Source organism: Marmota marmota, unplaced genomic scaffold, assembly GCF_001458135.2.
Source record: "Marmota marmota marmota unplaced genomic scaffold, marMar, whole genome shotgun sequence".
NCBI classification, from domain to species: Eukaryota; Metazoa; Chordata; class Mammalia; order Rodentia; family Sciuridae; genus Marmota; species Marmota marmota.
Genome location: NW_026000026.1, coordinates 35,578,342 through 35,603,497, shown reverse-complemented (window position 1 = coordinate 35,603,497; position 25,156 = coordinate 35,578,342). Strand labels below are relative to the sequence as shown.

Genomic DNA, 25,156 nt, shown 5'->3' with positions numbered 1-25,156 from the left:
GGGCTAGAGCTGGCAGGTTTAAGAAAACAAACACAGCACCAGGCTGTGTGGGTACTGAGCTGGTGCCTCTTTGCCGGTTCACTTCCCTCTCCTGAGCTGGCTCTGGAGTCGGGAACTATTTTTGTACCTGTCTCTTCTCTCATGCTAGATTGTAAGTGACCTCAGGGCAGGGGCCACTTCTTACTCCTCCTGAGAGCTCCTTGGACTCTAGGCATTGGTTGGTTGATTTTCTTCAGTAAGCATTCTTTCCCTGTCCTCCTACCTCACCAGTCCCCTTTTAATTTTGAGACGGGGTCTTGCTAGATTTCCCAGACTGGCCTCAATCTTGAGATCCTCCTGTCTTCCCAGTCACTGGGATTACAGGTATGCACCACCAAGCCTGGCTCAGTTAGCATTCTTTTAAGATGTATGACTTGTAAAAAGAGAAATCTACTTATCTCTAAACTGAAGTTAATTATTCTCTCATCAGCCCTCTGTGCAGGGGAGAAAGGTGAAATGCATCAAGTTTGTGGTGCAATTATTGAAATGCTAGCTTAGTTCCAGTTTAAAAGTTGGCATGTTAACAGTTTTTTGCGGTGCTGGGGATTGAACCCAGAGCCTTGGATATGCCAGGCAAATACTCTTATCAGCCGTTTTAAAATTTTTTCTTATTTTGAAACAGGGTCTTGTTAAGTTGGTCTTGAACTTGTGATCCCCATACCTCAGCTCCCAATTAGCTGGATGTACTACCACATCTACCAACTTTTTTTTTTTTTAAGTTTACTCAGTTCACTCCTTGGCTTTCAATGAAGAGTTTTTAAAATGAACAAAACTTTTCTAAAGGAGACACAAAATTCTAAAACCAGAAAAGGTTGCTAACCTTTATCTGGAATAGTAAAATTTTTTCTTAAAGAGCAATATTCCTTAAGGGGCAATGTTCTTTTACATAGAGAGCTTTTACAAATCAGTACAAATCAGTATAGTCAATGATGCAATAAAAACATTGGCAATGGAGAGAAATAGGTTGCAGGTCACAAGGAACAGATTTGAATGGTTTGATAAATACATTGAAAGGGTGTTCATTACTTAATTAAGTGCAATTAAAACAAGAGATACCTCTTGATCCATCAGGCAAAGATCAGAAAGTTTGATAGTATATGGCATTGGCACTGCTGCTGGGAAACAGTTTCCTGTGCTGGTGGGAGGACTAATTGACAGGGCTTCGTTGGTGGGTAGTTTGGGATGGTCTGTGGACAGAGTGGATTAGTTATGCACATACTGATTCAGCACTTCCATTTGTGGGATGTTATCTTAACGCTGGAACCACATACATGGGCGGTATGTTCGACATGCTTGTGGCTTTAATAACAAAAGGTTTCAACCTGAATACCCATAAGGTTAGAGACTAGGTAAATAATTGTTTCCAGACAAATAAGATATATTATATACCCATTAAAGAGGGTGAATAAGTGATATTGGTGGCCTCTAGGGGAAGGAGATGGACTTTTTATTTTCTGCCCTTTTGTACAACTGTTTGAATTTCATATCATGTGCATGCATACTTTATTTAAAAACAAAACAAATGGGCTGGTGTGGTGGCACACACCTGTCATCCCTGCGACTAAGGAGGCTGAGGCAGTAGGGTACACATTCAAGGCTAGCCTCTGCATCTTAGACCTTGTCTCAGAATAAACAAATAAAAAGGACTGGGGATGTAGGTCAATGGTAAAGCACCCCTGGGCTCAATTCCCAGTACCCCCCAAAACAAAAAGGCCAAAAGGTCAGTGTGGGAGGCTCTGATATTAATGTTAGTATGATTCACCTTTTTTTTTTTTTTTTTTTTTGCCTCTAGAACCTGACAGCATTATTGAAAAAGCTTCTCACTCAGGCATGATAAACCCTAGCCGGCAGTGGCAGACACTGAAGCAGAACACAGGGGTCGCCCATTTCGAGTATCAGATCCGTGTGACCTGTGATGACTACTATTATGGCTTTGGCTGCAATAAATTCTGCCGGCCCAGAGATGACTTCTTTGGACATTATGCCTGTGACCAGAATGGCAACAAAACTTGCATGGAAGGCTGGATGGGCCCAGAGTGTAACAAAGGTGCGTGTGTGTACATGTGTGCTGGGCGGGTTGACTAGCCCTGACTGCCTGTTGCTTTGGTGTTAAGTTCTCACCCACCGGCAGTCAGATGGCAGGTTGCTATCTCGGGCAGGGTGGGACTTTGCCTGTAATCTAGGACTGAAGCATGAAGATGTTGAGTGTCGAAGATGCTGTTGGTGCCCCGTCAGATCCCCTTTACCAGCTGGTGTCCCCATCCCCCAGCTGCTGTGAGTGTTGGCTGCTAACAGCTCACAGCTGCTCCTTCTCCAGGGAATTTTCCTTGGCCAAGCAGGAGCCACTTCATGCCCCATCCCTCCAGCTCATAGTGAGTGAGTGGCTGCTAGAAGGGGGGTACAAAGGCCAGCCCCCTTTGCCTTCACATTGTGGTAGGAGATTCACACTCCAGAGCTTCCCCTGGGATCAGGCTGAAGGCAGAATCCAGCTGAGACCAGGTCCTTGCTCATCTCCTTCCCCTGCCTTCCTCAGTCCCTCTTTCCTGTGCCTGAATCCACTTCTCAGGCTCTGCTTCTCAGGAATCTGATGCCAAGTGGGACAGGATTGATTGAGTTGCTGTCTGAGCAGAGAGTGCTATAGGAAATGACAGCCCCTGAGCTCAGGGGGCCTTGCAAGAAGCTTTTGCAATGCCTTTGTGGCGGCATTGAGGAAAGGGAGTGGACAGCCCAAGCCTTCATACTCTGGAGGATTGAGCCCACCCAAAGGAGTCTAGCTTTCAGTCTGTTGCCAACTTCATCCCAACCCACTTTACTGGAATTCATTGATTCTTATTCATAGCAAGTTGTTCAGTTAACCGTATACATGCCCTTATAAATAATAATGTACTATAATAATGTAATCTGCTTATCTTACATGATAATTAGGTAAATTCTTTCATGACAAACTGAATTAACAAAAAGTTTTCCACAGTGACTGAGGGGTGGGGCATGATGAGGAATTTGCATGTCCCTTGGGCAAAGCTGCTCTTTCTTCAATAGCTGGAGACAAGAATTTTAAGATGGTCCCAGTAACATAGCAGGACCCCATCTCAAAAAGATAGTATTTGAGAACTGAAATGAAAAAGGGAATCGAGCTTTAAAGAGTTGTTTTTAAAAATCTAACAGACACTCTAATGTTAGTAAGTTTTTAATGTCAGATCAATTTCTTAGCTTCTTTTTAATGAAGTAGAGAATTCTTTGTGAGAATACTTTACAGAAGTACCACCAGATCTGGCTACCGGATTAGCCTGCTAAATGAAGCCAGCCTGATTGGCTCTGTTAGACCTGGGAGATTTTTGAAACCAGGCATGTAGGGGTGGACGATGGGGTTAGTAAAGGAGGTTGGGGCTCATCTGAGGATGTCCTAATGGGATGTGGAAGGATTGGATTATCTACACCTCTTTCTTATGGTGAGGGTGGGATGGGCAGGATGGGAAATGACCAGGCAGGGTGTAAAGAGGAGGGTAGTTATTGTTGAGAGAGACTGGGTGAGGGTCCCCTTCCCCCATCATTTGTCTACATTTTGTCCCCAAACAGTATCATGTTTTGAAGATCTGCTAGCAAGACCTTGAAGCTTAAAGCTGGATTTGTTATTTGGGCTCCTCCCATCTTCCTCTCCTTACAATGGGCTTGATACCAGATCTCTTAAAATCATGGATTTTGTAGGCTTAATGTGCTAGGCCATTCTCATGAGGATGGCAGTGCAGAAAATGGGCTGTGTGCTGAAGCATCCTTCTGCATTTTTTTTTTTAAACAGCTATTTGCCGACAGGGCTGCAGTCCCAAGCATGGATCTTGCAAGCTCCCCGGTGACTGCAGGTAAATGACTACACTGATCTTTTGTGGTTTCCTTTTCTTTTCAAAAATCTTTCCTTTAATGCAACCAAGGGACTGATTTTTTTATTGTAAATATGCCATTTTCCCCCCTTGGGAGGACAAGAAAGCTTAAAAAAATTCAGATAGGCACATCCGAAACTTATTAAATTATACCAGCTGTCTGATGGAATGCACACCACCCCTTCTCTCTTGGAAGAGGGAAAAAAAAAAAACTTGTGGGCATAGCCAGTGACTTCATGTATTAACTGTTCTGTAAATTGATAACACATTTTGTAATCTTCTCTTAAAGTGCAAATGGACTATATGGAAGGATGGGGCTTTGTTTCTTTGCGCCTCTCTCTTTTCTCCTCCACCCTCCTTTCCTTTCCCTGCCCTCCCCCACTTTTCCCATCAATAGGGAAAGTCCAGCATTCTTTAGAATGGGATTAGTACAATCTCCTGGCCCCTTTGCAGGCAGGAGCTGGGCCGGTGCTGAGAGGTTAATGGCTGTGCTGGAATCTTGTCAGCTGAGCCTGATGAATGTAGACTTTTGCTGCTGGCCTTTGAAGTCTGTTCTTTTATGGTCCAGGAACAATGCAGAAGCCAAACGGAGAGACCTACCCTGACCGCTTCCCCAGGATGGTCTAGGGACTTCTTGAAATGTATATTATGCCAATTTGGGAAAAGCTTGTTTCAGGAAATACTGTCTGATATTCTGACAGCATCTCTCTCTCCTCCCCAGTTTTAAGGAGCAGCAGATTTAATGTGACACTACATGAATCTTTTGGTCCTGTCACCTTTGCCCCCAAGGCTGCTCTGATTTGAGCCCAGGGAAGCTTATGAAACAGTCTAAACTAGTACACCTCAAACTAATGTGGTACCTGGGGCCCTCATTAAAATGCAAACTTGGGCTGGCATGGGCCCAAGTTTCTGCATTTCAAGCAAGCTCCCCCGTGATGCTCTATTGCTGGTCAGACCATATTTTTGGGAATCAAACCTCAGCAAACCCCATACCTCAGTACTTACAGTGTAAGTCCCCAAACAAATGGGGGGAACTGTTAAAAGTGCAGAATTCCTACTGAATTCTGTTCCCTTGTTTCGTCCCAGGAATCTGCATTTGATGGACTTGCCACGTGATTTTGCAGATTTAAATTGAGAGCTGCTGGTTTTAAAGAGAATTACCTGTAGGTTTTCCCTCGGTGATTCCACAGCTCCATATGTTCTCTCACGTAATGGAAACACTGAACTTGAGGCCGAGGTGGGATTCAAGTCAGCTGGAAGTGAAATAAGAACAGGTTGTCCTGGAATTGTCTCTTCCTACAGTTCTGCAGGAGTTTATTTTCTGGATGGCGGAGGGGATTCACCTGCTAATCCCCTTGGGTGGCAGCTGACTGCAGTATTTAGCAACTTTACTGTCAAAGGCAGAGCAGGAATCCACCTAGGGCAACTCTCCCTAATTAAGGGTGTTCTGGAGAAAGTAAGAACGGCAAGGCTATTAGGGACTCTCTGAGCCTGCTGCCTGCTCAGATGAGTATCATCTGAGTATCATGGAGGCCGACCATGATTTGTGCTACTGTCATCAGAATAAACACATTGCTGTGCAGGGGAGGGCCCTCCCAGCCAGAACAACAGGCTTTGTTTCTAGAATTTAGCCCTTTCTCTTTCTCTAAGTCTCACCTCCCACTCCCTGCCCAGACACGCACCAGTGCCCTTATTTACTTAAGGTGCTACTTTCCCACGCAGCATTTGCATAGTCTTCCCTGCCTTGAAAGAAAATCAAAACAGAACCTTCCAGCTAAGGAAGTTCAGGTTATGTCCTGCTCCAGAAATAGTTGAATGGCAAGTTACCTGTAAGTTGTCTTTTGGGTTATGTATTACACAGGGTTTTTTTTGGTTTTTTTTAAATCTTTTCATCTTCTCCCACACGAGAAAACTTCCCTGGTTTTGTTCATCCCAAGGAGACCTGGGTTCCCTCTTCCCGGGTACATGGGCTTGTTTTGTTGCAAGCCTGCCAATAATATCAAACTTAATTATGAATCATCCTATGAGGAAAGTCACTTCAATTTCTCATGAGAATCTTAATCATATATTATTAAACTGGGATAACTTGGTCGATGCCTCTTTTAGGGTCAGTATTTTTATTTGTTTTCTTTTGAAGTCATCCGTGGCCTCTTGTGGTTGCTGTTTTATGCTTGGGGATTGAGCTCTCATTAATTAAGAGGTTAGGTTGGGTCCTCAGCTGTCTCTCCTTTTATTAGGCAAATTGAAGAGGTGTAGCCATCCTTAATTTGGAAGGATAAGTGAAGACAGCAGGAATATTGCTATTTTCCAATCAATTCCCTGGAATTATTTTTCAGGCTAAGAATATGGGCCGCACAGAATGGCTCCCTGCCTCCCACTAAGTTGGGTGTCTGCTTTTTAAAAAGTTATTTCTACCAGATGACTTATTTTGTTCTTGTTCTATTCCTTTAAATAGTCACTTGTCATTTAGATGGAGGTCTATTTTACATGAACCAGAATCCTGGGTCTGATTAATTTTAAACCACACATTCCAGTAGTTCTTTGTGTTTGGGTGTGGATGGGGTATTTTTAGAAGTTAGGAAGTGGTTAGTCAGTATTCTCAGGGTTAATCCATTCTCAGCCGTGGGTGATTAGCTGTTAGCTAGATCCCTATAATTTTCCCATGACAAAGATTCGCTAGCTTGCCTCCAGCTCTCTGGAAACCAAAGCCCTTTCCTTCTGGGGAGCAAATGCGGACGTTTATTTTCATGAGTTCCAACCGAGCAGCTCAAGGGGCAGTTGGTTTTCCTGGCTATTCCCTGGTCCTAATCTGGAATGTTTTTGTCGTTCCGGGTTCTATTCACTCCTGCTTCCTTCCACCCTCAGGTTAGCTCCTGATGTCCCCTGCTTTTCCTCCATCCTTTTTGTTAGAGCTGGGTTTTTGAGAAGGTGGTTAAGTTTCAGAAGGCTTGAAATTGAGGGGAGATTGGTTTGAGTTCCTGCCCCCTCTCCCATCCCACATGAAGGTTTGTGTTTATGTTTGTGTTTGGAGATCAAAGACCGTTTGGCTTTAAAAGACTATGATGAACAAGTTGCTTATAAGGGAAACTCAACTCCCCCAAAATTAGATACAGGGATATTGTACTTTGACCTCTTCTTTCTCTCTTTTGTTTATTTTTTTTTCCCCAAAGTGAGAAATAACTAAATTAGCATGAACAGCCACGGCCATGGTAATGACTCATAAATTATCTGTAGAATTGGTTCCAAGTGCCATTGCCACCCCTCCCCTTCCCTGCAGAAGTGAGTTTAGAGATCCTCCCCAGGTCTTTGCCAAGGGAGGATGCCCCCTCTCCCTCCCCTTTTTGTTTGATTTTCCTAAAGTATCATCACTGGGCTCTTTCCTGCGGCCTTTGGCATCTTGTTGCATCTGTGCACTGGGGTTGTGACTTGCTGTGGAGACAAAGAGCCTGGGCGGAGCTGCAGGGGCAGCCTTGGTGGGGACTTCTGCACAGCTATTGTTGTCCTTTCCTTCTATGGTCTGTCCCGATGAGGTCCTGGGATTGATTTATTCCATGTCCTCACCCTCAGCTCATTCGTGGGAGCCTGAGAGGGGCTTTGTGGAGGGCACCCCCCCACTCTGGCCCCTCCCCAAACAGCCCTCCTTTTGTTGTCTCTGCTCAGCTCAACTGTGAAAATGTCTGTTCACAAGGAGCCTCTAACAGGCCTTGAAAGTGTCCTGTCCCGTCTCCCACAACAAAATAAACAGCCTGGACTTCGTGGTCTTCTGCTTTAGTTGTGCGCATCCCCCTTGGTGTTCACGAAGCTAAGTGGGGTGTGCTGTCTGTCCGCAGGTGCCAGTATGGCTGGCAAGGCTTGTACTGTGACAAGTGCATCCCGCACCCGGGCTGCGTCCATGGCACCTGCAATGAACCCTGGCAGTGCCTCTGTGAGACCAACTGGGGTGGTCAGCTCTGCGACAAAGGTACGCCCATCAGGGAGGGACCGAGGAGCTGGATGCTAATCTTGGAAGGAACGTGAGATTTTGGAACAGCAGTAAATTGGTTTTTACTTTGATTTATCTTCTATCCTTAACCACCTCATGTCATGAGGTTTGGGTGAGAACGTAAGCAAGTGCTCTACCCCAAAGCCACATCCCAGCCCATTTCATTCTTCTGTGGGGGCTTTTATTCTAAATCTGTTTGAATTTTCCTTTAATGCTGTAGGGTGGTTTATTCTTTTTTTTTTTTTTTTTTGGTTCCATTTTTAAAATAGGAGTGGGGCTAGGTGCTGTGGCACGCCTGTAATCCCAGCAACTCAGGATGCTGAGGCAGGATTGCGGGTTCAAAGCTAACCTCAGCAACAGCGAGGTGCTAAGCAGATCAGTGAGACCCTGTCTCTAAATAAAATACGAAATAAGGCTGGGGATGTGGCTCAATGGTCGAGTGCCCCTGAGTTCAATCCCTCGTACCAAAAAATGGAGTAGGGCTAGACTCCTAATGAGTTAGCAGTCTTTACCTTTATTGTCTTTTTGTGACTTTGGGGTCTTCTGGGCAGATCTCAATTACTGTGGAACTCATCAGCCATGTCTCAATGGCGGAACTTGTAGCAACACAGGTCCTGACAAATATCAGTGTTCCTGCCCTGAGGGATATTCAGGAGCTACCTGTGAAATTGGTAAGTGGTCCAAGCTGGGTAGGATCCCTTGGGTTCTTTTTTTTTTGGTGTGCTCAGCTTACGATGCGTGTGCAAGTGTATACACACACACACACCACACACACACACTTTAATGATATGTAAAAAGATGAAAATACTCTCCAAAGTTAAGACTCGTTATTCTAGCTCTTCCACAAGTCTCTGAAATCTTGAGTCCCTAAAGTTTTTTGGGCGATGCTGATTAGCATAGGAGGCATCATGTGATGTAGTGAACCCCCCAACTTCAAGATATATTGGAATGTGGCTCAGTGAGAAGATGACTTCCTTTCTCCCCTAGACACAGCAGGGGGTTACATTGCATGCTTGCTTTTATTTTTTGTGAAGTACTTGAGCTGGTGACCAAAGTGTGGGACTTGGTTGTGGGGTGGGGGTGGGGTGGAGGCAGTGTGACAAGAAGTGGGTCCTTTGCTGACTGCTGTCTTGGTCTTTGCAGCTGAGCATGCTTGCCTCTCTGACCCCTGCCACAACATGGGCAGCTGCAAGGAAACCTCCCTGGGGTTTGAGTGTGAGTGTTCTCCTGGCTGGACTGGGCCTACGTGCTCCACAAGTAAGTGCAGGTTTTGGCCTATGTCTGTTCTGAAGGTCACTGTGTTATGATACAGGGTTGGTGGGAGATATCTGGACTTGTCCAAAGTTAAGGACTTAGTGACATGTCTGAGTATGGGAAGGGAGGGTGCACTCAGTCTGGTGGCTTGGGTACTTGGAAGTCTTCTAGCACCCCATCTCTACCCACCAGGGTAGCACATGTATCTGTGGTTGGTAGAAAGTCTCATGGAAGGGCTCATTCCTTGCGTGTGCTTCCTGGAGCTCTGTCTCCTCCAGATTCTAGTTAACTCTTTTAGCCTTGAAGAGGCTGCCTTTGTACTGGATTTTTATCATAGACCCCTAAGACAAGGACCTGGGAACAGGGTTAGCTTGATTGAGACTAGGCTACAGGTTAAAACCACCTGGGATAGGGTCTCTGGATGAAGTGGATTCCCTCCACAATCAGGCAGGTGTAGCCTTTAATGAGCTGGAATTCTGAAGTGCAGTCAGGCCTGAAAACCACTATCGCCTGCACCCTAAAAACAGCATACAGCATGATTAAGGAAGGATGTGGGTCGTTCTGGGGCCAGATGGCCTGCACTTGCACCAGACCCCCACCCATGACTTTTAGAACTGTGGCAGGCTTCATAACCTCCCTGTGTCCTGATCAAACAGGATCGTAACAACATCTATCTCTAAGGGCTGTCATGAAGATTAAAAAGCGAATTCTCGAATAGAGTGTGTGGCACAGGCTGTAAACGAATTAAAATCTTTGCAGTTTGGTGCAGACATGAGGGGTGTGGCACCTGGGTGGGTTATTTTTGGAAAACTCTGTAAGCAAATCTAGAAATAAGGTTTTCCACCATGAAGAAATTATTATTATTATTACCTTTTCTATGTAACTTCTGAGCCATCTTTATTTCTTTAAAAATAAAGATTAGGCAGGTATGGATGTCTCCTGTTTCCACTGAGTTGATGCTCTGCTATTATCCAGCTGTCTCTTTCTCCCCCACTACTTAGGGGGGGATTAGATGAACTGGGGCACTGGGGGATTTAAAGCTAAAATCAAGGCTTCAGGCTTATCATCACCATCCCACTTGCCCTGTGGTAGCTTATAACAGGTGTCTGGCTTTTAGGCACAGGCCTCTCATGTGAGGGGTGATGTTACGTTGTCTAATTGCCAAACAGAATGAAATTGTTGCTCTTAATTCTCATTGAACAGATATCAATGATTGTTCTCCAAATAACTGTTCCCATGGGGGCACCTGCCTGGACTTGGTTAACGGATTTAAGTGTGTGTGCCCTCCCCAGTGGACTGGCAAGACATGCCAGTTAGGTAAGAAAATTCTTGGCGATTCTCTAATTCCTGAACCAATGTTGGCTTTGCTAATCAAAGCTGTGAAGAAAGATGAGCATGTGGCCAGCGGTGTGAGTTCACACTCCACCATACTAAGAAGTAATTTATTAGCAAGAGTCCAGCGGGCCTGGGAGAAATAACTTGAATGCAAATGGGCTAGCTCTTTTAGGCCCTGTGGGAAAGTCGTGGGATTCCTTGAACCATGTCAATCGTCTGTCCGAGGAGGGTTCAGCTGGGTTCCAAACGAGGATGATCTCATGAGGAATGAGCTGTCTGCATTCTTTTTGCCACATTTAAATCCCAGCAACTAGGCTGTGCTGGGTTTTGCGCAGAAACGCCTAGTGGCTTTTTGCTATTCTGTTGGGGGCCAGTTGTTAACCAGCAGCCGGAAAGTTATCAATTAGCGTTCCTTATTGGATAAAGGCTAGAGAGAGGGCTCAGATGCTCTGAATAGAGGGAACCTAGTATTTCTTATTTAGCTAGCTTGTTAAAATGTCTCATATTTCAGACCAACTCCATTGGTATGGTGTTTCTTTTTGGCGGGGGAGGGGTGGGGGGGGTGGGGGTTTAGAAGCGTATTTGCGTCATTGCTCCTTGNATTCGAGAATTCGCTTTTTAATCTTCATGACAGCCCTTAGAGATAGATGTTGTTACGATCCTGTTTGATCAGGACACAGGGAGGTTATGAAGCCTGCCACAGTTCTAAAAGTCATGGGTGGGGGTAGAACTATTTCTCATTGCTCCTTGTCTCCTTTCAGATGCAAATGAATGTGAGGACAAACCTTGTGTAAATGCCAAATCCTGTAAGAATCTGATTGCAAGCTACTACTGTGATTGCCTTCCAGGCTGGATGGGACAGAATTGTGACATAAGTGAGTGATTTTTTTTTTTGTTTCAATTTTGATTTTCATGAAACTTGGGTGTTGAGAAGGTTCTTGCCCTTCCATTCTCAGTCTCCAGTTCTAAGTGGGTTTTTTTTTTCCTTTTTTCATTTTGAGGTGCCGGAGACAGAACCCAGGGCTTGCCCTCATGTACCAGGCAAGCCCTCTACCTCTGAGTAAAAGAGAACTTTATCCCAGAATGTTTTTGGAGAGGGAGTGGTCACTGTAGCAAGGAAAATGTAGGATTTATCAGGCTCATTAGCTGTTAAAACTGGCCATATTCTGATAAGGAGGCTAAAACAATGATGTGAAGTTTCACTCCCTCCTTCTGGTCTGGAAGAATTAGGGAGGGTCTCCACCCGGTGTAATAACCTTATCTCACAGGGAAGCAGAAGGAAATCTGATTTGAGACTTTTATCTGTCCAGAGCTAAGAGGGCTTTTCAATTAAGCCCAATTTCAATGCAAAGTGCCTCTTTAACCAGATAACTTGTTTGCTTTTTAGATATTAACGATTGCCTTGGCCAGTGTCAGAATGACGCCTCCTGTCGGGTAAGTAAATCTTTGCTTAAATGAAAGCCTTGACAGTTGACAACCAATTTAAGATTTATGTGATGCTGGGAGAGCTCTGTCCCCAAGAAATTTAAAAATGCAGGTGAAAAGTGAGTCCCTGGAAGTTTCACTAGGGCTCATGTTACCTCAGTCTCCTGGGAATCATTTTAAAGGCATGCTTGCAGAAACTTCTAACCCAGTTGAGAGGCTTGGCATTTGGCTATTGTAGTGAATCAGCCGAACCACAGCCATCCTGCTAAACCCCTGAAGCTCTGTTTGTGGACTATATAGAAAAAAAAGCATGTGTTTCTCCCCCCACTTCTCCTCCTCCAGGATTTGGTTAATGGTTATCGCTGTATCTGTCCACCTGGCTATGCAGGCGATCACTGTGAGAGAGACATCGATGAATGTGCCAGCAACCCCTGTTTGAATGGGGGTCACTGTCAGAATGAAATCAACAAATTCCAATGTCTGTGTCCCACTGGTTTCTCTGGAAACCTCTGTCAGGTGAGTGGAGGCAAAAATTTCAGATGGCAACGTATTTACAGCGGAGGCCCCTCCAATTCTTCGCTTTTGTGTTTGGGGTCTTGTGACATTTATTAACATCCTATTAACTAGTGAATCTCTGTTAGACAAATGCTGATGGAAGGAGCTATTGATGAATGATTTTCTTCTCAGTGTGCATCTGTTCAGCTTTGTGTTTCATTTCGTACCCCGGACTCTTTTCTTTCCTACTGTACCCTGTTTTTCTTAATTGCTTACCTGAACCATGACAGTACCTAGGGCATAAAGATGATTACCTACAAGTGTCTCCTCCTAAAAGTATATGGATGGGATCATATTCCAGTGTCTACTGTCCCAGAGAAGTGATCATAACATCTCGTTTGACTTTGATCCTCCTTCTCTGCTCCTGGTACTTGCAGCTGGACATAGATTATTGTGAGCCCAACCCCTGCCAGAATGGTGCCCAGTGCTACAATCGTGCCAGTGACTATTTCTGCAAGTGCCCCGAGGACTATGAGGGCAAGAACTGCTCACACCTGAAAGACCACTGCCGTACAACCCCCTGTGAAGGTACTTCCCTTTCCAGGACCTGACTGTGTCTAGACCTCCTCCTATGTCTCCCATTGGCCACCTCCCCTTAATGCACTTAGAAGTAGTGTAGGGTAAAGAGGACTTGTAGGTTGGAACTACTTTATCCTGAGCTCTTACAGAATCCAGAACAAGTGGAAACAACCTATTCAGACTGGTCAGCAGGAAAACCACATGTACAAGTAGCCCTGGGGAGAGAATGTGAAATCCATTTATCACTCTAGTTCTGGGGTGGGCTGATGTGCAACACCAGGACAAATTCCTGAGAGCAGCACTGGCAGTAGAACTGTGCAACAGTGGAAATGTTCTGTGCATCAGGTTACAGCTGTAGTGGCCATTGAGCATTTAGAATGGGACTGGCTTCACTCTGTTTAAATATAAATAGCCACATGTGGCCTGTAGTTGCTGAATTAGATGGTACAGCCTTAAAGCTTTTATGAATTTGTACTTTAGCATTGCCCGAGTCTAATTGGTCTTTTTTTTCCTCAGCAAGCATTTTACCAAATCGGGTAATGTCAAAGGTGGGATGATAGGGGCTCACAGTCAGGCAGGTTTCCTGACAGCGTAGGACCAAAATGCTTTAAAAATCCCATCTGCCAAGAGTTCAACTTTGCTTATCATAGTGCTACCAGGCATGTTGTTGGAGTCTTAGTCCCTGGGGTGCCTCGTGACATCCTCATTAGCTCAAGGGTGCCCATCTCCAGTGTAGCTGGTATGCTTTACCCACTTTGCTTAGGAATGCTGTGTCTGTGCGTCCGTGGCTATGATCTGAACCCCAGCCTGTCTTCTAGTGATTGACAGCTGCACTGTGGCCATGGCTTCTAATGATACACCTGAAGGAGTGCGGTATATCTCCTCTAACGTCTGTGGTCCCCACGGGAAGTGCCAGAGTCAGTCGGGAGGCAAATTCACCTGTGACTGTAACAAAGGCTTCATGGGAACATACTGCCATGAAAGTAAGAACCCCCACCCTCATTGGGGAATGGGGATGGTGCTCCCCACCTCGTGCTGCTGCCCGGCTTAAAACAGTATTTGAGAATAGCTTTAATCGGAAGCTAAAGTTGAGGAGACCAGAAAGTTTATCATTGTACCTGGGATCTGAGACTGAGGCTACATTTATCAGACCACTTAGATGCCTCTGAGCCATGAGTTTATTTTAGAATGTGGGCCCTCTTTTCTGTAGACATTTCTTCCCTAAGCCCACTGGGTTGACTCGTCATGTCAGGGCATTGAATAAAATGAGGGAAGCCTCTGCTTCATCAGCCACCCATCTAATTGAAAAAAAAAATTATCCTAATGGAATTGAGCATATTGAGGTACCAGGTGCATTTTCTCAGGAGACAGCAGTGAAAATCACAGGACAGTGCTGGGTTGTGGCATTACTTGTCCTTCAATTCACTTTTTCTTCCTTTCGCAGATATTAATGATTGCGAGAGCAACCCCTGTAAAAATGGTGGCACTTGCATCGATGGTGTCAACTCTTATAAGTGCATCTGTAGTGACGGCTGGGAGGGGGCCTTCTGTGAAACCAGTGAGTCTGGAGTTATTTTGGGGCTGACCACTCTGGGTTGCAGAGGGTGTGTGGGAGAATCCCTCCTTAACTTGGAAACCTTTGGAAATAAGACCCCAATTTTTCTTTGTTGTAATGGAAACCTCTGGAAGTAAGACCCCAATGATTTCTGCAGAGGGACCTCATCACTTGTCCCATTTGTGTTTGTTAATGCTGGTGACAGCCGGTGGGGAGGAACTTCCGGGGAAGCTATAGAATTAAGATTGGTAATTAAGATACATATCCCTTCTTGCAAGGAGAGGAATCTTTGTTTTGATTTTAATCTCTGTGCATCTTGATTTCAACTTCCATGGGAATTCCAGAGGACTGCAAACTCTTTCCTGACTTGTGGCATTCAAAGTCGCTCTTTTGGGAGCTTGTTTATTCCTAGAAAAGGGTGATTGTGTTGAAGTCCTGAGGCTGCTCAGCTGTTTTTGGAATGTGGGGGTGGAAAGCAAGGGTTGGCTGTCGCTGTAGGAAAGCTTAGTTCCTAAGTGTTGTGAACAGTCCTGGAATCTACTTCAGTTGAGCGTCTCCTCTTTGATTCTAGATATTAATGACTGCAGCCAGAACCCCTGCCACAATGGGGGCACGTGCCGAGACCTGGTCAACGACTTTTACTGTGACTGCAAAAATGGATGGAAAGGAAAGACCTGCCACTCACGTAAGTGTTGGGGGACCAGGTCCTGCCTCTGTCTTCTGTAGGAGGGAGGGGGCCCGCTGGGGCTCACATTGAGATTCTTCCTCCAGGTGACAGCCAGTGTGATGAGGCCACATGCAACAATGGTGGCACATGCTATGATGAAGGGGATGCATTTAAGTGCATGTGTCCTGGTGGCTGGGAAGGAACGACCTGTAACATAGGTAACTTTCTGCCCCCTGTGGGATTTGCAGTGGGCATGGCCACCTGAGTGAGCACATCATGCTCCTGGACATGTTTCTGGATCTTATGATCTTTTTTCTTTTGGGTCTAGTTTTTACCCCTCCAGACTAGTTTTGGATCCTCAGAGAGGGTGGTCTTGTCTGCTTTTGCCTTATAGCCAGAAACAGTAGCTGCCTGCCCAACCCCTGCCATAATGGGGGCACCTGTGTGGTCAACGGTGAGACCTTCACATGCGTCTGCAAAGAAGGCTGGGAGGGGCCCATCTGTACTCAGAGTGAGTGTCCTCCCCTTTGAACTCTCCCAGGGCTCCTGGAACATATCCTGACACCCTTGGGGACTTGCAATCGAAACCAGAAGCAGTGCTCACTGTTTGATGTCTGCTTTTGTATCACCTGGGTCCGTATTAATGACTTGATGGGATACAGCCCTGACCTGGGCATGAGAAAGTTGCCGATGAAGATAAGTGGAGACAGATGGCGTCTCGGTTCCCAGCTCAGGGTCTGACCAGCAGCCCTGCCTCCTTCCATTCTCACACTCCTCCGTCCCCAACAAGGGCCTCTTCCTGTGTACATATGTCCCACAGCAAATGAAACTGAGTGTGGTGCAGGCCTGGTTCCAATTTAGCAGAGGTTTTAAGCATATTTGGCTGGTGTTAACTTTGACTTTATCATTTGGGTATTATGGAAATAAGTGTTTTTACTTAGGGCTAAGACCCTGTTAAAGACCTCCCTGTTGTCTTTTCTTTGCAGATACCAATGACTGCAGCCCACATCCTTGGTAAGTGCGACAACCTTTGAAGTAATCTGCATGAGAATCTCCCGGGATCCTGTTTAAAATGTGGGTTCTGATTCGGGCGATCTGGGGTGAGGCTCTGCTTTTCTAACAAGCTCCCTGGTGACACCCATCCTGTCACTCTGCGGACCACACTTTAATTAGCCAGGTTGTATCTTCATTTAGAGCAGCGATTCTCAACCTTGGCTGTACCCAGGAATCACCTGGGGAGCTTTTAAAAGTCCCAATCCTGAGCTGCAACCGAGACCTAAGAAATTAGACTCTCTCGGGGTGGGACCCAGGCATCAGTATTTTTAAAGCTTCCCAGACAGTGGCAGCTGTGGCCAGGGGTGAGAGCTGCTGAGTGTAACTGGCAAGGCTGCCTGCATTGTTGGGCAGCTGGAGTCAGGGACTGGGAGTCTGGTAACCAAGGCCGTCTGTTTTCTTCTTAGTTACAACAGTGGCACCTGCGTTGATGGGGACAACTGGTACCGGTGTGAATGCGCTCCAGGTTTTGCTGGGCCCGACTGCAGAATAAGTAAGGACCGCCCCCATCTGATTTTTCCCAGTGGCTTTATTCTCTTACTCCCTATTCCACTCCTCAGCCTGAGATTCGTTTTTTTTTTTTTTTTCCTCTTTAAAAACAATTAAGGCTACAGTTCACTTTAAGTAGCCTTGACAAAGCAAGTAATCTCCTGCCTCCAGCTGGGATTAAGGTGCTCCTGCTGGATCCTCCCAGGTACTTGCTGGTAGTCCCTGGGTGGTGCAGCCCTCCTTCCTCTTGGGGAGAGTGCCAGCCACAGAATCTGACGATTTCAGCTACACTGGGGCCCTGAGAACAGTGTGCTTCTCCTCATGACTAACATGATTAATGAATGGGCAAGTGGAAGCTTACCATGGCTATCCTGTTGTGGGACTAGGACAGAGCTAACACAAATGGGAGGGACTAGATTTGTGACTTCCAAAGGCTGAGCTGCAATGGGTTTGATCAGGCCCCAGAGAAATAATTAAAACTGGGAGGCAGACAATGCAGTTTTTCAGGAAGCTGAAACTTTATTTCTTACACCTTTTTTTAAAAAACCAAAAAAAAAAAAAAATGACAGAATAGTTGTATTATTTTTGTTCTTGTCCCCAAATTGTTTGGAGAATGGCAAGCACCTATAAAATTTCAATCTGGGATGGACCGAACTTTAGCGCTAGATGGGGATAAGTTTATGTGTTTCATACTTCTAAATAAGATTGACAAACTACAGCCTGGAGGCCAAATCTGACCCACCATCTGTTCTTATAAGTTTTATTGCATGCAGAAAACACTTACTTGTTTATCTGTTGTTTGTGGCTGCACACCACAACTGAATTGAGTAGTTGTGATAGAAACCTTGTGACCTGCAAAGCCTAAAATGTTCACTGACCCTTTTTTGGGGGAAAAGTTTGCTGGCCTTGCTCTAAACTGCACTGTCCGAGAAAGGAACTTAAGAAATAAAAATTGCTGCGGCCTAAAATGGTTCTCAGCTGTTGGAAGTCAGGACAGTGGTGATCTTTGGGGGTCAGTGACTGATAGAGGCTTTTGGGAGATTAATGATCTGTTTCTTTACTTGGGTACTGGTTACATGAGTGAAAATTCACCAAGCTTATAATTATGATTTGAATGCTTTTCTATGTTTGAAAAAAAACAAAAACTTTGTTACTCCCCAATGGAGCCTAAATTTAAACTCCATCTTTCCTAGACATCAATGAATGCCAGTCTTCACCTTGTGCCTTTGGGGCAACCTGTGTGGATGAGATCAATGGCTACCAGTGTGTCTGTCCCCCAGGGCACAGTGGTGCCAAGTGCCAGGAAGGTATGTGTGCCAAGTCCTGGCTGCCCATGTGTCTTCTGGGGTGAGCAGGCATTGTAGCCATTAGTTTGTTCACAAATGGGCACTGTGCTCAGGGATGGAATGCATAGTGGGGATTGCAGGGAAGGGGAAGTGGGTCTTCCCAAAACAGGGTAGCCACTGGTCTTGGATAATTCTGTGTAACCAACCATCTTAACCCTCAGGGGCTTGCAGTAAGCATTTATTTTTGTTGCCTGTGGCATGTGTGGGCAGAGCAATTGTGCCACTATGCTCAGGCTTAGCTTGACCAGCCAGCAGCCATCTCTGGGGTTGGTTCTTTTCATGGCAAATGGCAGGCCCACAAGAGGCCAAGGTCAGTGGGAAAAGCCAAGTTAAAGGGTGACATCTCTTGGGTCACATCTGCTGACATTGCATTAGCCAAAATAAGTCACATGGCCAAGTGAAGTTAGTGGGGCTGGAAAAAACACGTGCCCATTGTGGTAGAAGGAACTATTACCATGTGGCCAAGGGTGTATGACCATTTCATAACAGGGAGGAGGTGAGCATTAAGAACTGTGATCCAGTCTACAAAAAAAGAAACTCCTACTCATACGTCTCCACCTCTCAGTTTCAGGGAGACCTTGCATCACCATAGGGAGGGTGATCCCCGATGGGGCCAAGTGGGATGACGACTGTAACACCTGCCAGTGCCTGAATGGACGGATTGCCTGCTCAAAGGTAGGGTGTGAGGGCTGCTGTGGTTCTGTGCTCCGAAATCGTAGGTGGACGTTCCTGCTCAGCTCCTCTTTTACTCTCTCCAGGTCTGGTGTGGTCCTCGACCTTGCCTGCTCCACAAAGGTCACAGCGAGTGCCCCAGTGGGCAGAGCTGCATCCCCATCCTGGATGACCAGTGCTTTGTCCGCCCCTGCACTGGAGTGGGCGAGTGTCGGTCTTCTAGTCTCCAGCCGGTGAAGACCAAGTGCACCTCTGACTCCTATTACCAGGATAACTGTGCAAACATCACGTTCACCTTTAACAAAGAGATGATGTCACCGGTATGTAACAACTTTAACTGGGGACAGTATGTTTGCTTGTTTGAAAGAAGGACTGTCACAAGCTAGGATCAACTTCTCTGTAGCCTGAATTCCTGTCTTAGGCTCTAAGTGAGACTTGAATTTAGCCAAAGTTTGAAAAGAACATCAGCTTTTTCTTTTTCCTTACATGCCTGTGATTTTTTTTTAAAATCATTTTAGGGTCTTACCACAGAGCACATTTGCAGTGAACTGAGGAATTTGAATATTTTGAAGAATGTTTCTGCTGAATATTCAATCTACATAGCTTGTGAGCCTTCCCTTTTGGCAAACAATGAAATACACGTGGCCATTGTGAGTATAAGACCTATTTATGCCTAATTATTTGATTGCAAGGGAGGTAAATGTCAGTCAGTATCAAGACTGTGTAAACATATTGAAAGAAAGCATTACGTATCCATGTTGTATTATAATTTCAAATAAAGGCTACTGCCGAGTGTCCCCCTAAGTCAAGTCTGACAGTTGATTTTTTTCCAGTCTGCTGAAGACATACGGGATGATGGAAACCCTATCAAGGAAATCACTGACAAAATAATAGATCTTGTTAGTAAACGTGATGGGAACAGCTCACTTATTGCTGCTGTTGCAGAAGTGAGAGTTCAGAGGCGCCCTCTGAAGAACAGAACAGGTAGGTATCAAATGGGAACAGTCTCTTTTTGTAAATGCTGTCAAACTGATCTCATTACACCATCTAGTAGAGCCACGGGGTGGAGAATTACCTGTCAGTGCCTCTGCCTCCCAAGAGCTCCTTAATTGGTGAGAAACCTGAGGTCGGCCTATTTGACCAAGGTTGTATAGCCATTGGGGGCAGAGGTGAATCTTTTCCCCAACAAACTGTGTACTCTTGCCAGCAGGCTCCCTGTAGAACTGGTATTGTATAGATATATTGCAGAGCCCTAGGGTAGAGCATCACTGTACCCTGAGCTTGAAGCTGTCAAACTGTGATTTAGCATGTTGGTGTCATGGCACAGCCTGTCATGAGCACTGTGAGGCATAAGTTTGATAGTTTGATATCCCTGCGTCCAGACCCCCTTTTTTGAGGATCTTTAGCATCATGGTTCTAGCTAAACGAGAAATGGGGCATATGGCCGTGAGATATTTGAGCTGTCCATGCTTGCTTTGGGTTTGCTAATTCTGAAAACTAATTTCAATCATGAGCTGCTTCAGTAGCCAGACTAACCTGGACTTAACCAGGCACTGTTCTCTAGTGTGGAGCCAGAGACAGTAGGAGCTACTGCCCCACCTGGTCTCTCTGGGAACAGGTGCCAAGGTCCCGAAGGACCACTTGCTTATCAAGCTGTGAAATGACAATATGCATTTGCAAAATGGGATTTGTCCCCACAGTGCCCCTCTCGGAGACTAAGGACAGGAGAACCACTCTTTGTATTCTTTTGTTCCCATGTTGAAGGCTTTTTTTTTTTTTTTTTTTTGAGTTAATTGGTTCTTATGTCTGCCTTACAGATTTCCTGGTTCCTTTGCTGAGCTCTGTATTAACAGTGGCTTGGGTCTGTTGCTTGGTGACGGCCTTCTACTGGTGCCTGCGGAAGCGGCGGAAGCCAAGCAGCCACACTCACTCTGCTTCCGAGGACAACACCACCAACAATGTGCGGGAGCAGCTGAACCAGATCAAAAACCCCATTGAGAAGCATGGAGCCAATACGGTGCCCATCAAGGATTACGAGAACAAAAACTCCAAAATGTCTAAAATAAGGACACACAACTCTGAAGTTGAAGAAGATGACATGGATAAACACCAGCAAAAAGCCCGGTTTGCCAAGCAGCCGGCGTACACGCTGGTAGACAGAGAGGAGAAGGCCCCCAATGGCACGCCGACAAAACACCCAAACTGGACAAACAAACAAGATAACAGAGACTTGGAAAGTGCCCAAAGCTTAAACCGGATGGAGTACATCGTATAGCAGACAGCAGGTGCTGCCGCCGCTAGGTAGAGTCTGAGGGCACTCGGGGCTTGTAGTTCTTTAAACTGTTGTGTCATTTGAGTCTGAGGCTGTTGACTTAGAATCCCTGTGTTAATTTAAGTTTCGACAAGCTGGCTTACACTGGCAATGGTAGTTTCTGTGGTTGGCTGGGAAATCGAGCGCTGCATCTCACAGCTATGCAAAAACTAGTCAAAAGTGCCCCGGTGTATGTTCCCCTGCAGCCGACATTGCGGATCAGGCTCCCAGGACACTGCCCGGCCCCTAGTCCTTGAGCTTCCACTTCTGCCAGATGTCCTAATGGTGATGCAGTCTTAGGATCATAGTTTTATTTATATTTATTGACTCTTGAGTTGTTTTTGTATATTGGTTTTATGATGACGTACAAATAGTTCTGTATTTGAAAGTGCCTTTGCAGCTCAGAACCACAGCAACTATCACAAATGAGTTTATTATTTATTTTTTTTTATTGTATTTTTGTTGTTGGGGGAGGGGGGGCCTTTGATGTCAGCAGTTGCTGGTAAAATGAAGAATTTAAAGAGGAAAAATGTGTCAAAAGTAGAATTTTTGTATAGTTATGTAAATAATTCTTTTTTGTATTAATCACTGTGTATATTTGATTTATTAACTTAATAATCAAGAGCCTTAAAACATCATTCCTTTTTATTTATATGTATGTTTAGAACTGAAGGTTTTTGATAGCATTGTAAGCATATGGCTTTTTTTTTTTTTTGAACTTATTTTCTCATTACGTGTTGCCTATAAGCCAAAATTAAGGTGTTTGAAAATAGTTTATCTTAAAACAATAGAATGGGCTTCTGTGCCTGGGATACTGATGGAATTTTTTTTGTACGACGTCAGATGTTAAAACACCTTCTGTTATAGCATCACTTTAAGACACGTTTTAAGGACTGACCGAGGCAGTTGAGAATTAGTCTAGAACAGGTTCTTTTCTTTTTCCTTTTTTTTTTTTCTCCTCTGCTTTAGACTTGAAAAGAGACAGGCAGGTGATCTGCTACAGAGCAGTTTAAGGGAACAAGTTGAGCTATGACTTAATGTAGCCAAAATGTGAGTGGTTGAATATCATTAAAAATATCAAATTAATTGTGTGAAGTTGGAAGCACACCAATCTTATTTTGTAAATTCTGATTTCTTTTCACCATTCATATGTACTATTGAACCACTTGTAGATTTGATTTCTTTTTTTTTTTTATCTACTGCATTTAGGGAGTATTCTAATAAGCTAGTTGAATACTTGAACCATAAAATGTCCAGTAAGATCACTGTTTAGATTTGCCATAGAGTACACTGCCTGCCTTAAGTAAGGAAATCAAAGTGCTATTACAAAGTTCAAGATCAAAAAGGCTTATAAAACAGAGTAATCTTGTTGGTTCACCACTGAGACCGTGAAGATACTTTGTATTGTCCTATTAGTGTTATATGAACATAAAAATGCATCTTTGATGTGTTGTTCCTGGCAATAAATTTTGAGAAGTAATATTTATTAAATTTTTTGTATGAAAACCTGGAACAGTGTGGCCTCTTCTGAGCTTCCGTAGTTTTGCCCGCTTTGCTGTCTGCCTTTGCCACCCCCCTGGTCTGTGCTGGTAATGGGTATAATAGGCTGTCACTGACAGGGGCAGCAGTGAAGAACTGAAAGGCTTTTCAACCACAAAACTTATCTGAAGTTCTCAGAAAACCTTGGGGGCTGCTGTGAAGCTGGAACTGTGGGAGCCTGATTCCCTTGTTATTCAACAGCAAGTGTGAATACTGCTTGAATAAACACCACTGGATTAATGGCCTGCAGTGTGGAGGTGAATTGTTTGGGAGCACTCGCGGGAAACGCCCACCACACTAAAAGGGTTTTAAACAGTTTGGAATTGGTGTTGGGGGCTGAAGAGGGAGATTGAATGCTTTCTTTTTTCTCCCTCCAGTTACTTGGATTAATACTTACATCTTGTCATAAACTACACCTTTATGTGTGGCTTTCGTGCCCACTAACCCACTGGAGTGGTTTCCTTGCTGTGCAGTAGGAGCTTCTTGGTGTTAGGGTCCATTTACTCATCGCCTTGGCCCTGGGAATTGAGTGTTCGGCTGGTCTCACTGTGTAGCTTTGGGGTGTCAGGTGTTCGGCCTTCTGTGAGGTTCCAGGGTCTGGCTGTCACCAAAGGAGCTATAGTTCTCTGACTGCTGGGGTCCAGAGGCTACCATGGCATATTGATAGGGGCCCTGCCGGCCACCACGGAAGCTTTGCCTCTGGCACCTCTGCAACAAGGGATGAGTTGTGACAGGCACATGGACAGTTTCCAGTGGCTGTGTGGAGTCACTGGGAGTTGTTTGTTGCTTCTGGTTGATAGCTAAAGCTTGTCCTTCTCAGATCTGTTCCCCAGTGCTTCGACTCTCAGGCTCATCCAGCCAGCCCTGGTTTTCATAGTATGCTCCCACTGGCAAGCAGCTTTGGAGGAAAGGCAATTTTTCTCATTTTTTCCAACCAGGCTAGGAACTGTTTTCAGACGGGCAACTTGTTTAATAATGGATGACAGGCTTTAAGTGTCCCAGGCTCCTTGTGTATGAGCAGTGACCAGTTTGTGACATCCCCAGGAGTGGCCAACAGTGTGTCTTGGCTCATTGAGGAAGCAGCCCAAAGTACTTGGATAGTGATGAGTCTGGATTCCCATGACATCGCCCTGCCTTAGTGTAGCAATACTTTGTCATCAATATCTGCTGGTAGATAGCTGGTTTCTGCAAGGTGGGGTTATGGGAAGGGAGAAGAATGGACCCTTTAAGCCTTTAAGGAGACAGACTAGTTAGCTGTACTTGATTCAGATACCATCCTGAAGCAATACCTTGTTCTGGTGGTTTCTAAACTTAGATTCGGCAGGACCCCAGAATTCCTTGGGTAGATGCCAGATGGTTTCGTGCCAAGAAAAAAAAGTTTAACGAGCCTCTGCAATTCTTCATTCCAGGAGGGAAGTGATCTTGGGATTCACGGGTGTTGTCTTAACGAGCAGTCCGGACACTCTCCGTAGCAGGAGGGCGTAGATCAGGCTCCTGTGGGCATGGCTCAAAGCCAGGATTTTAACTTTGAAGACAGAAGGAAGCAGGCAACAGAGCCCTGGTTATTCTGGAGTTGGGAGTGCAAAAGAAGGGACTTGGTGATTGTACCATTCCTAGGAGTATTCGCGGTTCTTTAAAGGGTCCTAGAAGATAAAGAATCTTCAGTCCAGAAACCAGGCTATAGAATATATCCTGAAACTCCATGAAAGAATTAACTTGAAGCTATTTGTTTTAGGATGGGAAACTGTCCTGAGACCCTAGACTTACACAGTGTAGAACTAAAATTGAAAAGTCTTAACTGATTAAAAACCAAGTGAGACTGGTGATCAGAAGCATGATCTGCAAGCAGGTCTCTTAGATGCATATTCCAAGGCTGGGTCAAGACCCTGTTGGACTAAAGTTGGCTCTGGGAATCTGCATTTTCAGCATGTTCTCTCCTTTGCCCCGTCGTCCTCAGCTTATGTGCAGTAAAATTTGAGAACAACCCTGCTGTAGTACTGAAGTACAAGCTCTTCATTAATTACAATGTTTTTCCTCCTTGTTAAACTGAATTAAATAGCCTGGAAGCCAGTTTGTTGCTAAATTGCCACCTGACATCATTTTTAAGTAAAATAATTACATTGCCCCTTGAGCGAGTTGTGGTCTAAGTGCTTCATCTTTATTAACTGATCTGAGGGGTCAGTGAGTCAAAGTTAACTTATTTAGTAATATTTCTTAGGTAGCAAAGAGCCAAAGGAACCAGAGTGTGGTTTCCCCACCTTTCTAAATGGCTTACACCTGTCTTTCCCAGAGTGAGCAAGTTTGTAGCTAAAAACAAGTTGCTTTTAAAGAAAAAAGTCCTACAGGCCTGCAGGGGTTTGAACTTGGGCTGAGCAATGCTCTACCACTTCCGCTTGGACTGTGGGTCTCTTTCTTGCCTCTACTGGGAATGAGAAACAGGAGTTCAGAGGTTCCTGATCTGGGAAGACACAAGCACATGGGTTATGGGAAGCCGCCTCCTGCTAATGTGTATTTATACTTTGTAAGCTCTGATTCATCCA

The 25,156-nt window shown here is 45.0% G+C and overlaps 1 protein-coding gene across 3 annotated transcripts in view; it reads left to right on the top strand.

The window, feature by feature from the left end:
- Jag1 (jagged canonical Notch ligand 1) overlaps positions 1 to 22,860 on the top strand; it is a 35,655-nt gene extending 12,795 nt beyond the window's left edge. For 2 of the 3 annotated variants that reach the window (XM_015482936.2, XM_048811313.1), the window contains exons 3-25: positions 1,832 to 2,086; positions 3,836 to 3,896; positions 7,745 to 7,875; positions 8,448 to 8,567; positions 9,040 to 9,153; positions 10,354 to 10,467; positions 11,247 to 11,360; positions 11,873 to 11,919; positions 12,253 to 12,426; positions 12,843 to 12,993; positions 13,803 to 13,967; positions 14,429 to 14,542; positions 15,111 to 15,224; positions 15,311 to 15,424; positions 15,601 to 15,717; positions 16,193 to 16,220; positions 16,667 to 16,752; positions 17,942 to 18,055; positions 18,660 to 18,769; positions 18,853 to 19,086; positions 19,285 to 19,416; positions 19,600 to 19,750; positions 20,584 to 22,860. In XM_015482936.2, the coding sequence (XP_015338422.1) occupies positions 1,832 to 2,086; positions 3,836 to 3,896; positions 7,745 to 7,875; positions 8,448 to 8,567; positions 9,040 to 9,153; positions 10,354 to 10,467; positions 11,247 to 11,360; positions 11,873 to 11,919; positions 12,253 to 12,426; positions 12,843 to 12,993; positions 13,803 to 13,967; positions 14,429 to 14,542; positions 15,111 to 15,224; positions 15,311 to 15,424; positions 15,601 to 15,717; positions 16,193 to 16,220; positions 16,667 to 16,752; positions 17,942 to 18,055; positions 18,660 to 18,769; positions 18,853 to 19,086; positions 19,285 to 19,416; positions 19,600 to 19,750; positions 20,584 to 21,041 (3,218 nt within the window). In that variant the 3' untranslated portion in view covers positions 21,042 to 22,860. The remainder of the gene's footprint in view (positions 1 to 1,831; positions 2,087 to 3,835; positions 3,897 to 7,744; positions 7,876 to 8,447; positions 8,568 to 9,039; positions 9,154 to 10,353; positions 10,468 to 11,246; positions 11,361 to 11,872; positions 11,920 to 12,252; positions 12,427 to 12,842; positions 12,994 to 13,802; positions 13,968 to 14,428; positions 14,543 to 15,110; positions 15,225 to 15,310; positions 15,425 to 15,600; positions 15,718 to 16,192; positions 16,221 to 16,666; positions 16,753 to 17,941; positions 18,056 to 18,659; positions 18,770 to 18,852; positions 19,087 to 19,284; positions 19,417 to 19,599; positions 19,751 to 20,583) is intronic. The other variant, XM_048811314.1, reaches the window with a different exon arrangement.
- The last annotated feature ends 2,296 nt before the right edge of the window (positions 22,861 to 25,156 follow it).